This window comes from Lytechinus pictus, chromosome 3, assembly GCF_037042905.1.
Source record: "Lytechinus pictus isolate F3 Inbred chromosome 3, Lp3.0, whole genome shotgun sequence".
NCBI lineage: Eukaryota > Metazoa > Echinodermata > Echinoidea > Temnopleuroida > Toxopneustidae > Lytechinus > Lytechinus pictus.
Window position 1 is genome coordinate 4,915,510 of NC_087247.1, and position 17,495 is coordinate 4,933,004.

At 35.5% G+C, this 17,495-nt stretch overlaps 1 protein-coding gene across 2 annotated transcripts; it reads left to right on the forward strand.

The window, feature by feature from the left end:
* Positions 1-150: 150 nt before the first annotated feature.
* LOC129256581 (interleukin-1 receptor-associated kinase 4-like) lies at positions 151-15,406 on the forward strand. Of its 2 annotated transcripts, none has more exons than XM_064096185.1 (10): positions 151-245; positions 555-819; positions 2,041-2,189; positions 5,640-5,834; positions 6,328-6,488; positions 6,702-6,766; positions 7,840-8,073; positions 8,960-9,155; positions 10,385-10,594; positions 12,353-15,406. In XM_064096185.1, exons 2-10 carry the CDS (start codon positions 647-649, stop codon positions 12,398-12,400), a joined length of 1,431 nt encoding a protein of 476 aa, XP_063952255.1. In that variant the 5' UTR covers positions 151-245; positions 555-646; the 3' UTR covers positions 12,401-15,406. The 2 variants fall into 2 exon arrangements, with proteins under 2 accessions (XP_063952255.1, XP_063952254.1); XM_064096184.1 differs by having other exon boundaries at positions 163-408.
* The last annotated feature ends 2,089 nt before the right edge of the window (positions 15,407-17,495 follow it).

The window sequence follows — 17,495 nt, forward strand, 5'->3', positions numbered from 1 at the left end:
CTGAGTTAATGTTCATTCTAACTTTGGTCGCGGATCTCAGCGCAGCAGCAACGAGATATGACAAAGATGTAGGTCGGTACGGTCGATCAAGGAACTCCTTGGGTCGATCGATCGACTCGCTGGCCAATTCTAGACTTAAGAAGCCGTTTTACTGGGCTCAGGGAGCTTAGGTATAATAACGCTATTAGGCGTAAGGTGGCAACAGCTGTAAAAGCGACTATAATCAACCCGGAAATAGCAAGAAGGTACTTTCCCTAAATTACAGATTTTGGATGATTACAATTGAATGAGGATTCCGCCTGACGACAGGTTATACGTTTAACGTTATAGATTTCTAGGCCTAAAGTTAGACTCTGACTTAAGTCTTACCCGGCAATTGTAAAGGCGGTATTCTGTCTAACGTCAGCGGTATGTATTGCTCAATTTGTTGTGTACTTTAATAACTTTAAATCGTTAGATTTGATTGTTTTAAATTGCGTGTTTGCAATATCAATCACTATCATCAATCATACTCATACTGAATCTACATATTTTTACATATTGTTTTTGCATAGCTGTGGCAGTGCCAGTGACGTGGTCAGAGCAGTGGGCACTTCTTAAACTTTCTTAATTTGCGAGTACAACCAAAAGAGGTCATAAACTAAAGATGAATATCACGAGAGAAACCTTTGTAAGAGAACTACCCTTGAGTGCCAGGAAAAGGCTAGCTTTATGCCTTGATAGTCCACTTAGTAACTTGGATTGGAGGGCGATGGCTGAAAAGTTGCCACGACGACCGGGCATCCTACTAGAACCAAAGTATAACTACCAACAAATAAGGTAAGGTAGAAGTTTGTTTGCTTTGAATAAAAGTCTGAAACTAGGTTTATATTCATGTACCTCGGCCTCAGGCGAGGGTTCGTATAGGCTCCACTACACTTCACCACCGCTACCCTCCGCTCCACCTATCCGAACATAGGTGGAGCGGAGGGTAGTGGTAGTGAAGTGTAGTGGATTGGAGCCTATACGAACCCTCGCCTGAGGTAATATTCATGATGATGATGACAACAGTTGAAGTAAGGTGGCAAGAAAATGGATTATTCTCCAAAGGTTGCTTCATCATATTCATTAACATTTTAACAGTGCAATATTTCAACAAGTAGGCCTAGACCTACAGAGTTTGAAAATGTTTAACTTTTTTTTCAAATCATCAATTTTTAAGAGTTCAACATGATTTTCATACGAGCTCCAGAGGTGCTTTAGTACTACAAATGCAATAAAGTTTTTGCTCTTCATCATCATTTATTTAACAAGCTTTGCTTTTGCCTCCCTCATATCCACATCTTCCATTTTCTTTTTTTGTCATTATTTTAGAACCAATTACAATTTACAACTAGAATACTTTCTAGTACCCGGTACTTTTTTTTCTCTTGTTATATAACTGGGTATACATGATTTCATATTTTAAAATAAAATTGTTAATGCTTATATATGAAAATCTGTATCTGTTTGTATTGATAATTGAGTTATTACATGATGTTTGAAAATGTGAAATGTTGATATGACTAAACCTTGAACCTTATGTTCATATCTATACCACCCTTATGTCAGCTTAGACTGTGGAGATAAGGGGAGGGTTACTCAATGGAGTAATGCTATACCCTTGGGTCCTGTTGAGTTGGTTTTAAATTAGGGTGATAGGGATAATGTCTTGATTTTGAAGCATTTCAAGGAAGATTTCTTATCTGAAACATCAAAACCTCAAATGTTTACAACATTGTATCCTCACCCTTGGAAACAGTAATTCTGGCACAGCGCACTGGCACACATTATTTTAGTTAGATGCAGATAGCAACGGTGATAGACCTGGAAACTCTACTGCATAACTGATTGCATTTTTCCTGTAGATCTGGTAATAAAGTAATAATTATTGTGATAGGTAATGGAACTAATAAATATCTTCTATCCATTCAAGTGTCAATGTCACAATATCTGTATATTTTTTTAATCATGCTGCTGTAATCATCATTCCCATCCATATTTGTTGCTCTTGCACCCCAGCATGTTTGAATTGGCTCTGCAGAGACCGGGAGGCAGCCCAACAATAGCTGTCCTAGATGATTGGGGCACCACCAATGCCAGGGTAGCAGATCTTCTAAATGTGTTTGGTGAAATGAAACATCTAGCTGCTATGGATGCCCTAATACCAGGTAATACCTGGGCCCCGTCTGACAAAGAGTTTACGATTGATCCAATCAATCACAACTCTTTGAAATCCATCAGTGTCATACTTTTTTTCTCAAGAAATTTGCAAAATGTCCTTTGTAAATAAAGGCGAACACATGATATTGTCAAGAAAACAATGATTTTAAGTAATATACATCATATCTTTAAAATATTTTGAACAAACATGCATTTTAGATGTGGGTGTTGCTGGCTTTCCATAGTTGAGAATGATCGGATCAGTTGCAACTCTTTGTAAGACGGGGCCCAGTTTCACTAAATGATTCAAATTTATGGATGATTCTTTACTGGAAACCCAGAAATGAGGTATTCCTTTACCCTGTAGTAGGCTGTAAATAATAAGTACATTTTGATACTGGAACTGCATTAGTGCATTGCTTCTTTAGGTCTGGCAAGCCTCTGGAAACCTCTTCTTTTTTAGCAAATACAACAATAAATAAATAAATACGGCTATATTTCATTTTACTAGACTTCTACTATGACAACAACAGCTAGTACTGCAGTGCTGACCGACAATATAACTAATTCCACTCCCTCAATTGTGTCACTCCTCCATGAATCACTATGTTCTTCTAGTCCCCAAGACTATTCCTGTTGCTATTTTTTGTATTTTATTCATTCTGATGATGATGATGGATGATGATGATGATGATGATGATGATGGTGATGATGGTGATGATGGTGATGATGATGATGATGATGGTGATGATGATGATGATGGTGATGATGATGATGATGGCGGTGATGGATGATGATGGTGATGATGATGGTGGTGATGGATGATGATGGTGATGATGATGATGATGGTGATGATGATGGTGGTGATAGATGATGATGGTGATGATGATGATGATGGTGATGATGATGGTGGTGATGGATGATGATGGTGATGATGATGATGATGGTGATGATGATGGTGGTGATGGATGATGATGGTGATGATGATGATGATGGTGATGATGATGGTGGTGATGGATGATGATGGTGATGATGATGATGATGGTGATGATGATGGTGGTGATGGATGATGATGGTGATGATGATGGTGATGATGGATGATGATGATGGTGGTGATGGATGATGATGATGGTGATGATGATGGTGATGATGATGATGATGATGATGGTGGTGATGGATGATGATGGTGATGATGATGATGGTGATGATGATGGTGGTGATGGATGATGATGGTGATGATGATGATGATGGTGATGATGATGGTGGTGATGATGATGATGATGATGATGATGGTGGTGATGGATGATGATGGTGATGATGATGGTGATGATGGATGATGATGATGGTGGTGATGGATGATGATGATGGTGATGATGATGGTGATGATGATGATGATAATGATGATGATGGTGATGATGATGATGATGGTGATGATGATGATGACGGTGATGATGATGGTGGTGATGGATGATGATGGTGATGATGATGATGATGGTGATGATGATGGTGGTGATGGATGATGATGGTGATGATGATGATGATGGTGATGATGATTGTGGTGATGGATGATGATGGTGATGATGATGATGATGGTGATGATGATGGTGGTGATGGATGATGATGGTGATGGTGATGATGATGGTGATGATGGATGATGATGATGGTGGTGATGGATGATGATGATGGTGATGATGATGGTGATGATGATGGTGATGATGATGATGATGATGGTGGTGATGGATGATGATGGTGATGGTGATGATGATGGTGATGATGGATGATGATGATGGTGGTGATGGATGATGATGATGGTGATGATGATGGTGATGATGATGATGATGGTGGTGGTGATGGATGATGATGGTGATGGTGATGATGATGGTGGTGATGGATGATGATGGTGATGATGATGATGGTGGTGATGATGATGGTGGTGATGGATGATGATGGTGATGATGATGATGATGGTGATGATGATGGTGGTGATGGATGATGATGGTGATGATGATGATGGTGGTGGTGATGGATGATGATGGTGATGGTGATGATGATGGTGATGATGGATGATGATGATGGTGGTGATGGATGATGATGATGGTGATGATGATGGTGATGATGATGATGATGATGATGATGATGGTGGTGATGGATGATGATGGTGATGATGATGGTGATGATGGATGATGATGATGGTGGTGATGGATGATGATGATGGTGATGATGATGATGATGATGATGATGATGGTGATGATGATGATGATGATGGTGATGATGATGATGATGGTGATGATGATGGTGGTGATGGATGATGATGGTGATGATGATGATGATGGTGATGATGATGGTGGTGATGGATGATGATGGTGATGATGATGATGATGGTGATGATGATGGTGGTGATGGATGATGATGGTGATGATGATGATGATGGTGATGATGATGGTGGTGATGGATGATGATGGTGATGATGATGATGATGGTGATGATGATGGTGGTGATGGATGATGATGGTGATGATGATGATGATGGTGATGATGATGGTGGTGATGGATGATGATGGTGATGATGATGATGATGGTGATGATGATGGTGGTGATGGATGATGATGGTGATGATGATGATGATGGTGATGATGATGGTGGTGATGGATGATGATGGTGATGATGATGATGATGGTGATGATGATGGTGGTGATGGATGATGATGGTGATGATGATGGTGATGATGGATGATGATGATGGTGGTGATGGATGATGATGATGGTGATGATGATGGTGATGATGGTGATGATGATGATGATGATGGTGGTGATGATGATGATGATGGTGATGATGGTGATGATGATGGTGGTGATGATGATGATGGTGATGATGGTGATGATGATGATGGATGATGATGGTGGTGGTGATGATGAATGAAACTTAAAGGCAGATTTTGAATGGTAATGATGAGTGATGGTTTTTGTGATAAATGATGATGATTATGGATGATATTAATTTCCATTTTTTTCCATGCTCATCCATGGATTTTCCAAAAGCACCCTAAATGCGTAATTGAACTTTTATCTCAGAGTACCCTAAAAAAAACTAATGCCATGTTTTCTTTACCCTCGATAATGTCTTAAATATTCAATTTTCATGATAGGGTGAAATGTGTACCCTTTCCATGCACTATACATGCACACAAGGCTGTTGGAAAGTTTTTCCTGATTTTGGCAATTTTGATAATTTTGATACCCTTCTCTTCATTGTAGGCATGTACATCACCCAATCTTGAAAAATAACCCTCCTAACATACTTTTGTGGACGAGTAGTTGATCATGGTGTCTACCTTGTAAATGATAAGTGATAATGATGATGAAACTTGATTATTATTTTATTAATGAACTAATTAAAAAAAAATATATGAAATTCACTATTGATCAATCATGTAATTTCATTTCTTCTCTTATGAGGAAGGTTCTAGTGTATACTATACACAAGATGAACAAGTGGCAGCCGAAGCACAAATGCCTCCACTGCTCCCATCTGCCCCTCCTATGACTCCATCAATACCTCCAAATATTCCTCCAAGACCGGGAGCAAGCACCGTTGTGGCTAAACCAGTGTACCCAGCTGACTCAACCATGCTCCCATGCTTTGACCCCGAGACAGGTAAAATATGCTCGTTTTCTTTTAAAATGTATTCAACTTTACATATGATCGAAGATTTACCACTTCTTGTTTATCTTCTTCTCATTCTCCTCTTTCTAATTCCCTTTCTCATCCTCCCCCTCCACCTTCTTCTCACTGACCCAGTCCCTCTTCCTTTTCCTCTCACTCTCCCTCTTTCTCTTTGTCTTCTTCTTTTCTCCCACCTCCTCCCCTCTTCTCACTTCTTCCCCCTCTTCTTCCTCCCTGTCCCTCTTCTTCTTTATACTCACCTCATCATCCACTCTCATGTTATTATCAAGTTTCAAAATTTATTGATCAAAATGCATACATATTGGATCATTTTCAATTTTACAAAACAAACACTAATGTGGACAATTAGAGTGAAACACAAAGTTACAAATCCAATATATAATATATATTAATATAAATAAATGTGTTTATTAATATGTATTCTCGTTAATTGCTGCCATTCTGCCAAATGATTTCATCATAGTTCAGAGATTTAGCTATGAAGAGATAACAAGGATGACAAGAGGTTTTGATCAGAAGAAGGTTAAAGATGGAGGATGCCTCATCGATGAGGGAGGATTCGGAGTTGTTTACAGAGGAACATTCTCCGGAGAAGAAATGTGTGCTGTGAAAAAATTAAAAGAGGTAAATAACTAACTTTGAAATACTCTTGTTAAAATTGGAAATGACTCATAAATATGAAATCTTTCCTACTTCTATGTCACTTGTGCGATTAAATGTCATTTGTGTTATCTATGGGAGTTGGGGTTTGGGTAGGGGGTTGGCAAGTCAGAAGCAAATCTGTGGTATTTATTTGCTTCTGTCTTTTTTAAGTATCTGCTTTCCTTTTCCCCATAGAATGTAATGCCTGATGAAGTCAGTATTGAGGGACAGTTTGATGGCGAACTCAAAGCTTTATGCAGGTTTGTCATTTTCGCATTTTACTCTCCAAACATACATCTAAAGATTGCTACATGTATATAAATGGTAGTAACAATCTCCAAGGTCTACTTAGTGTCTAAAGGCGACCGCACACCTTACGATTAGTCTGCGACCCGATTTCAGAATAAAATGTTGTAGAATTTGATGCTAACATTGAGACTTGGAATATCTTACTGTGTAATGTTCTAAATCATCGTACGAATACCTATGTTTAAATCTGTGACTATGCTATCATCCTTCTTAGAATAAAAGCGAATTTACTATCTAGTCGTAATGACGTCATAGCAGTCGTACGATTGGCTACGATTTTAAACGATTTTGGCCTTTATTCCGAAATAAAGGCTTGCGATCTTTAAAAATTGTTATATTAGTATTCTTTCAATTAATTTAAACCTCAAATAAAATGATATGTTCCATTCACATTTTCAGAAAATGAGCAAAATGCGATTTGTTCCAAAATCGGATCGCGAACAGTCGTAAGGTGTGCGGTGGCCTTTACATATATGTTATATTTTATGAATGAACTTTTTTATTGGTTAATATGTTTTTGTTCCTCTGCCCACCATTAGGTAGTTGCCAAAGGCAATATGTTTTGGTTCATCCGTCTTCCGTCCTGTTTGCATATTCTCATGATAAAGAACATTTAAATGGTCAACATCAAACTCGGTCCAAGCACACATACCGGAGGGATAATGCACTGATTATATCTACACTGTAGGGGTCACAAGGCCATAGGTCACAGAGAATACTTTACCCAATGAAATGTCTTGTTCTCATGACAAAGAACGTATTGAGGGATCAGCTTTAAACTTGGCTCATATATGCACATAGGAGGGACAGTTTTATTAGATTTTGGGTTCAAAGGCTGCAAAGGCCATAACAAACTTAAAAAGGCATGTTCTTTTAACAAATAAATATATTGACAGATCATCTTCAAACTTGGCTCCTGTATGTATGTTTATCAAGTTTCTGCTTTCATAGATATTTTAATTATTGGTCGATTGATAGGATTTTTCTGTTAGTAGATTTTTATTTACTAACTTTTTTTTTTAAGGCTGAGGCATCCCAACCTAGTCATCCTCTACGGTTACTGCTTTGAACCGCCTCACCTATGCCTAGTCTATGAGCTGATCAGAGGTGGATCGTTACGGGATCGTCTTGCCTGTAAGGATGGAACCCCGACTCGTAAGCCCTTGTCTTGGCCCAAGAGACTGGACATCGCTTGGGGATCAGCATGCGGGCTACGCTATCTACATGATAAAGGCTTCATTCATAGAGATATCAAGAGGTCTGTGAATTAGTTAGCCAATATGCATTCGTTTATATCCATTCGATCTAAAAGCAGATGGTCCAAAATCTGTTTGGTTACTTTTGATTACTTTTTATATAACTTTTAACATTGATTGAGTTCACTATTGCAAAGCAGAATTAATAATTTTGCTGTGTAGATGTTCTATGAAAAAACAGAATTTTCAATTTTACATCAAGTTTGAAACGGAATCACAGGTTTTCAGGAACAGAAGAGACCATTTTTGAAACAGAAAAATTATTGTCCCCAGTCTAATTCTCAGATTGCCAAATGTCACTACCGTGGCTAAACCCACTTGGCCTTCTATCAATTTGGTCTGAATAGTGTTTGGTTCAACCATGGTTTAAATGGTAGTTGGACCAAACGGTTAGGGGACAAAGCGGTCGTTGACGAACTAGGATTCAACCATGTGTTATGATACTAACAGCAATCAGTTCATTCAATTCAGACTTCTGCTTGAATTGTGTCTGTTTCTGGCATTTAAGAGCAGTCCATTGTTGACATCCTGGATTTAAAAAAAAGGTCAGTGTTTTGTCAAAACATAACAAAACGTCTCAGGCGATAAAGAAGACTTTGGAGGATCTATCAATATCAAAGGGTCTCCTTCATATTCATTTAAAAAAATTAACAACAAAAATGTCATATATATTTCATATTACTCATTGTATACGGTAGACAGAAAATGTTCACAGAAACATATGAATAAAGAATACAATAAAATTACAAGCAGAAGTGGATTACACAGGATCTAGCCATGTCAACAGAGTCGAAGATATGCTACAACAATGGAAGAAAAACAAAACTATACATATTACAAGCATCTTGTAATTCTAACGTTCTCCCATCATGATTTGTTCTCATGCAGTGCCAATATTCTCCTCGATACAAATCTAATCCCCAAGATTTGTGATTTTGGGCTGGTTCGAGATAAGTCTGGCAAGCAGAAAGGAGAAGCGTCTTATTTTGTTACAAGCTTCACCATTGGTAGTACGTTTTACATGGCACCAGAGGCTAACTTTGGTGAATACTCTAAAAAGACAGATATATACAGCTTTGGATTGGTGAGTTAATTCTTCTCTTCTATTTTTTAGCTTTGCTGTTATTCTGACCTCTCTGTAAAGGATGTATCTATATCCGGGGAACACTTCATTCATGAAGGGTTTTGCCAGTGACTGTTACCAGTGATGTGTCGGGGGGGGGGGGGGGGTGGGGGAAGCCAAGATTGTGCTGGGGGGCTCCAAAAATGCAAAAGAGAAAAAGATTTTTTAAAAAGGAGAAAAATCCATGTAGAGTTTTTGCCCCCCCTTCCATTTGATGGTGAATACAATGCATCAAAACTAGACTTTATGGCACTTATTTTTGGCTCGGTTGCTTTGTTCCCTCTCTTGATTCCTCTCAGAATCACTTTGTTTTTTGCCCCTGTTATAGTGTGCATTAGTATTTGTAAATATTAAAAATTAAATTGAAACAGATGTAACCTCTGAGGGCAGCATTAAGAGGGGGTGTAGAAAATGCAAATGAGAAAAAAAAGGTATTAAAAAATGGAAAATTATTATAATACATCGGGTAAATGCACCAGAAACGAACCACTGAAGGTTTCAAACTAGTTTACAGACATAAGAGGCATCAAATGATATTTTGCACAGGCTAGCATCTTTCATTTTCTTGCAAGCCAACATAAACTGTGAACCTAACAAGCCCTTTATTAACAGTTTACTGCAAATGAAATCAAGTCTGCACAAGTAATTTGTCCCGAGTTACACAAACATATATACAAACAACAATATTCAATTTGACTCATGTAGTGATAATGAAATCATCATGACATCGTAATCTGTGGGCTATAGACTCTTTAAGAGACTTGAAGCATATAATGCATGTATATCAGCATACGTGGTGTAATTTATATCATCGTATATGAACACCCTGTGAAAATTTTGCTGAGTTTGTCGCACCCTTTCTGAACGCCAAGTTTGGGCAAAATTTGCACAAATCGACCAATCAAGCCACATGATTGTATGAGCTTATGGTAGTTTGTGTAATTCTGAACTTTTCAATGATAGCAAGCTTTATTCTAATAAAACAAAATATGTCTAATAATTTCCTCGACATTTGTCATCTGACAAATTGGCAGATTGGACAATTTTTCTTGATTTTGTTTGTCTGAGAAGCCCTCATACTTACGGAAACTGTCTGATAAAACACACTTTGTCATATGAAACATCTGACTAGACTTTTCGTGAAATGCTACACTGATTTATCTCATCCCCTAATTTCTCACTTACTACAGGTTCTTCTCGAGATATTAACCGGTCTTCCTGTGTATGACGAGACGCACATCATGACGACAGTAGATGATATAATGGATAGACACAACGATGTTGTATTCCTGATAGACAAGCATGCAGAGATGTGGAATGAAAGATCCGCCCAGGTGATGTACGACCTCTCAAGTCAATGCACCGAGCACAAGAGTAGGAAAAGGCCAGACATTGAAGAGGTGAGAGCCAGGGCAGAGTCATGATCAATTTTTCCAAAATGCATTTTGGAAAGACGTATTTCATGCTATGTTTTTGTTAATTCAAGCAGGGAAAAATAATTGGCTTACCTATCCTTTGTGGAGAAACAATGCTATTCAAATAGGGAATAAGTCTGTATTTTTTCAATCGTGGTATGAGAAGGGGATTAGATTTATTGATGACTTGATTGATGATAAAGGAAATTTACTTAGTACTCATGATGAATGTGAACAAAAATTTTGTTTTAAAGTAAATTATTTGTCGTATTTTTCTATAAGACAAACAATACAGTGTCGATATCGAGTAAATGTCCAAACTTGTGAAAAAAATATAGAAAATCCTTTGATACCTTCACATATTAAAATATTAGTACATGACCGAAAAGGATGTCAATATATCTATAAAACTTTGCTTGGAAAGACAAAATGTGTTCCTTTAATATGTTCAAAATGGGATCGATATTTAGATGACCCTCCTGATAATATAAAAATTAAAAAATACCATATCATGATATTTCGTTTTACTTCAGATATTGGTTTAAGATATTTTCAGTATAAGATATTAAATAGAATATTATTTCTGAACAAACAATTACATAAGATGAAGATTGTTAAAAATGAAAAATGTTCATTTTGTTATAGGGAGTTGGAAGATAATATACACTTTTTTATGAATGTAAATTTAGTAAAGAAATTTGGTAGAAAACAGAAAATTGGATTAATGAATGTTCTCAGGCACATGTTAAGTTTAGTTTGAAAAATGTAATTTGTTTTGATGAGAAAAGAAATGATGCATTGAATTGTTTGGTATGTATAATCAAACAGCATTTATTTTTTCAAAAGTTAGATAGTAAAACACCAGTTTTTACATATGCAAAGAAAAAAAATGATTCAATATTTAATATGAAGATGAGAGATATATTAGTTCTATATAGGGTCTGTTTATTAAACAAATTTAATACTAAATGGATGTCACTTCATTCTTTATTTACTTGAGAGAAATGTTTAAGTATCATTATTGTTTGAGTTCATTTATTGATTGTGTAATAATGTTTGTTTTGGATATTTTGATATTTGAATCAATAAAAGGCCTTTGGAGGGCTAAAAAGTTAGAAAAAAATATCAATTTTTAATTTGAGATTACGATGGCTTTGGAACAGGTGAAGCATTGAAACAAATGCAAATGCTTAATATGCAATCTCATTAAAATCACATATTCTACTACAGTGTTTCATGAACTACTGCAGAATTTTAATATCAATTTTTGTATGAAATCTTCATGGTAAAACTTTTTCTTGACTATTTTGATCAAGTTGTTCGGAGAGCAACCATCGTTTTTCAGAAAAACCTAAATTATTATTCAAGATAAACGCAACACAACATGTCCCATCAAATTCTATGTCATGAATTCACAGTAAAAAACAGAAAAGTTGAAGAGAGTACAATAGTCTTGTTAACCTTGTTTGTATCCACTTCTGTAAATAAGTGTGTTTGGGGGAAAATAGATCCTCAATACTTATGGTATTTTAAAATCTGGCAAAAAATTGATGTTGTTGGGTACATTTAAAAGAAACGACGGTAAGATTTGGCTTTGATTGGTTGATTTTATTGCTCTAGACCATTATACACTTGTCTAATAAATGGAAATAACACATGTTCTTGTCCAAAGTAAATGCTCTTTTCAATATTTATTGTATTATATAACCGTCCCAAAACTCATATTTTATTCATATTTTCCAGGTTGTTCAGCGTTTAGAAGGCATGCAAGAGGAGACACCAACAAAGTAACTAGAATTCTATTGTCAGATATTAATATTGATTATGTGAGTACTGAGATATGCAATATTATAATTACTAGATTTATGCTGCTGAGGATTGTGATAAAGTTATGTATTAAAAAAAAAATTAGACAACTTTAAACTTTGCCAAAATTATTGACAGATTCATTAAAATATTATGTTATTAAAAGGACACATGTTTGGCATAAAGGGTGAAATCAAGCACAACTTGTGATTTTCCTTTTCAATATGTAATCGTTATAAAAGCACAGATTATGATATTGATGAAGATCTATGCAAATCAATTTGTAATTTTGATATTTTTTTTACCGTTGAGAAAGCCTGACTTAGGGCCCAGGAAGTTAAATAAAAAAGGGCCAACCAAATCAGAATTATAGTCAAATGATTTTCTTTCAACATTTCTTTTTTTTTTTTAACAAAATGATATACAATGTAAAATTCAATGCGAATACTAGTATTTCATAATCATTGAATCAGCTTATGTGACATACTCTATTGTAAAACAACACTACTCATGAATTTAGAAGGTCAATGCCCAGAATATGAAAACTAGATGGAAGTTTTTGTATTCAGGAAATTTCCTGTGTTACATTAGGAGTTAATCAAAATAGCTATTAGTGGAAGTATCAGCAAATTTTTGCTAATTGTTCATTTATCGTCATTCATTGAATTATTATCATTATTAATTTATAGTGAGCACCAACATCAAGAGTAAAACAAATTTACTGAATAACTGTAGTCAATTAGAAAAGGAGATGAAAAGGGAAATGAAATATGAGCAAAATTATTTGATTAATGAACATAGTTTCAATGAAATATGAAAATAAATATATGAAGTTTTTCTAAAGATTATGGAGTGGGTTAACAAAATGTACAGAATAATTGTATAAAGTATAGAGCAAAGTAGCGATTAATTTGACAAACAAGAATGTTGGTATACTGTTTGACAAATTTCTTCCATTGAATACTCTTACACTGTATATGTAAAAGCAATATAAGGACCAGAATATAACATCAAATGTCTATGAATTCATAATATAAAGGGAGTTTATTACCGGTAGATGGTATGTAGAGCAAGAAGTAATACTTCATGTATTTTATGAAACCATGCAGAATATATTCTAAATGTCGCACTGTTCATGTTTTGAATTTGCAATGTAGAGATTTGTACTTTTTCTTCTTAAAATTTATGTAATGAAATTTATAAAAAAATTAGATTGTGAATTTGACATTCCACAACTCGGAGTACATTTTCCTAAGAGTGACTTCTTCCCAGGGAAGATTTTATTGTTTTATGATGTATAGCATATCTAATGCTGCCATAGAATTTGTTTTAATTGTATCAAGTGTATGAACTGTAGTCGTATAATTTAATGTTAGTTTATATCCTTCGTGTCATGATGTGGTGTCACTTAAGGGCCATTACTACCTCCATCATTATTTTATTTCATACAAAGTCATTTGTTTTCATCCATTTAAAAAAATGAATTTTCAGTGTTTTACGTGGCAAAATAATATCATTTTCACCCTGAAGTAACACTTTGATACAAATACTATCAACACAAACCTCAATAGGAGGATGAAAGTCTATCAACAGGCCTCTATATATGATTACTTCAAGTTCCTGCAGTGTTGATATCCAACAGAAGGCTCTAATCTGAATAGACTTTATATCTTTGGCACATGTAAGTTGAAAAGGCCAAAAAATTTATCAAAAAGAGAAGCACTCCATTTTTTCCATTTATTTAAGATAAAGAAAATGTATGTGTGGTGGGGTATGGGTGTAAGAGTAATATAGTTTTTCAACACTTGTAATTTCTCAGTATTTAAATATAAGAATGCTAGAATGCTAAACATGGCTTAATTAAAAAAAAAATGGAGGGAGACTTGTGCAATAAGGACTCATTTTCCGGGGGGGGGGGGGAGTACTCGAATTATAAAATGATACCTATGTGCCACGCCAAAAACAAAAGTCGGGGCTCTGGAACTAAACTTTGGTCTTAAAATGGGGGTCTCCAAAACTGCTCTAGTATCAACGATTGCTAAAAATGCAATGCTCCGGAATGGCATACATACATGTATATATGCATGAGATTGGTCATGACGTTCCTGCACGATGAACCAATCAGTGGCCTCCAAATCGCTATGTAGAGCTTAGGCCGATGTTGAACGCAATTTGCCACTGTACTGCGTCGAGTATGAGCAGGAACTTGGACGAGAGACTACAAATTTTAGATGTCTCCGGAACGGGGAAAAAATAGGAATTCCTATGGCTTGCTAAATTGGTGATGCTCTGGAATGGAAATTTAGGCTGAAAATGGGGGTCTCGACGGCGGCATATAGGCATCATACATTTATACTAAGTACCCTCCCCGGGCTCATGTTTTCATTTTCAAATGTTGGCAGGCCTGGAACCATCTCAAATGTTTGATTTAGTAGGTCATTGTTGAACCAACTGATATTTGTTGAACCTTATTTCTCTGAATTGTGCCCCTGGATTGGGTAATGCATCTTTCCTGTGATTAAAAATTCAAATGATGGTTATTAAAGTGCCTTGTGTAGTGACAGCAGAGGTATAGCTCTTTGGGAAGTTATTCTTTCCATTCCTTATCATGGAGATAGTGAATATGAATTTCTTCCTGCCATGTACAATTTCAGTAGCTTAGATGTCTGTAAAGGCCCAGCAAAGGACTAGTTGACCCATGTATGCACCTAGTGAATGGGACAATGATTAGTGTTAATTCATGTTTTGCCTAAGATAAAAATTGTGGCCAGGGTGTGAATGGAGTTGAACCCTCGATCCTAGAACTGAGGATCGGGTGAATAAACCAATGCACCTCAGAACCGTCATCATTCTGTACTTTGCACTGACGTATGTGTTTGTCTTGCCTCCATGGTAACAGGGTTAACAGTTAAAGGTCAAGCCTACCATAACAAAAATGCTGACAAATATGGAATGTAAAATAAGTATTCATGACATTTCAAAGTGTTTTTTTTTTAAATATAAAGAAAAGGAAATGGTTTTATGCAATTGAGAGAGCAGATGATGTATCACATTTACTACTTCTTTAGTATTTTATCATATAGATTACCAATATTTCAATTTTCAATGATTCACAATATTAAGCTACAACAAAGGCAATTCTACATGTCCAGAGAGGAATAAAACTTTATTTAATGAGGAAAGTTAAGTTTTTCATATTTTGTATATTGAAAAAATGAACAAATTTGTGAATGGGTGATGAAATCAGTTCACTCTTTTGCATACTGACCAAAATGTATGTATAACTTGTTTTGTGTGAACTTTAAAATGTCGTAACTCTTTTATTGAACATCCAATTTTGATGAAATTATCAGCGTTGTTTTGTGTTCTTTTCATTTAAATCATTTCTTTTGTCGGGGTGGACTTGGCATTGTTAGAGGTTAATTAGAAACTCAATGTTGGTCCTTACGTCAATTAAAATCACCTTTAGTTCAGAATCTCATGATAGCTAGAACATGTTTTAATTGTACAGTGCGAGAGTAATGACTTGCGATCGTGCGTAAATCATCATCGAGAATGGTTTATAGCAATGATGGCTTGTAGTTGAGATGGATTTTAGTAAATTATAACTCTTTGTAAGAAACAGTTTCATCTCTTCATAGAGTCATTCTGTGACATTATTCATTCTAAAGATAACTATATTGTGTAAATATATTGCCAATAACGTTCATTCCAGCTAGTTTTGTGTGATCTGTTGCCAATAAATTATTTTAATTAGTTGTATATCATTTTGAAGCCAATTTGACTTTTTATGAAATGCTTTTCAAAATGACTGTAGATTTTATTTCGAATTATGACTTATCTGATATGACACTGCAGCTAACTTTTATGCTTAATAGTTGTATTGTAAAGAATTTCTAGCTATTTTTAATTCACCAGAGATATTTACAGTAATCAACTCCAAAGATATATTTTGCAATTTTTGTATTATCTCAATGTAGCTGAAAAACACTTTCTAATTGTTATGAATCAGAATTCGTAATAAATGTATTACATATATTATATTTCACATGTATTTAGTTTTCATTGAAAGTTACAAATTCACTGTATTATCAATAAAATTTGGTTTTATACAGGCAACTTTGCCTTAATGGGATTTTCATCTTTTGGGAATTTTGAATTTACTGGTAATAAGCAAGGTATCTTGTGAAATATATATCCTGTTAAAGAGTTGAAATCAAATGCAACTTGGTATTCGACCATCAGATGTGAACATTTGTGACTTGCATATGATTTTAATATTTTTTAAAAACTGTTGTGAATTTAATTCATGTCGAGTTTGATCGACTATGCTATGCAATTCTTATCAATTATTTCTAGTCTTCTAAAAGTGAATATAAATAAGGCGAAAGAAGTTCGAAACCAGCCATAGTATTTTACTAAGGAACTTTTGAATGATCTACAGTTAACAAAAATATACTGGGACTTTAAAAAGATCTAGTTTCAATAAATGCTCAAGGCCCAGATTCTGAAGTCCAGTTTAATTTAAACCATGGTTTAACTCTGTCCTAATATTACGGGAAGCCGACAATGTCAAAAATTTGTTACGTTGTATGTTTCTAATGTTTACAAGTCTGCTTCTCTATGCTTTGGCGATGAGGGAAATTCTTTCAGATATCATTGCTAGAAAGTTGTAAATGATTTGGGTGTCAGATGAGTTGACAGAACCTCAAACCTGTCCAGATACAAGCATGTGATATAATTAGGTACCCATGGTTAAATTACAACTTTAGACCAGAGTTTAACCCTAATTCTCCCGGGGGGGGGGGGGCATAATGCCCCCCCCCTTGACAGTTTTCACGATATATCTGTTGCGCAAAATTTTTTGACCTCGCCGCTCACCGACTTTTTACTTTCAAGTCTCGCGCAAATTTTGAGACCAAATTTATGACGCCCGGGTACGCGGTTACGACATTACGCAACATTATGTAAGTGCATGTCAGACCCAAAATTGCTCATAAACGTGATTTCATGTACAAATCCAATGCAAATTGTGTATTTAGCCAAAATTCATAAATGTATCATTTCTACTTTTACTGAT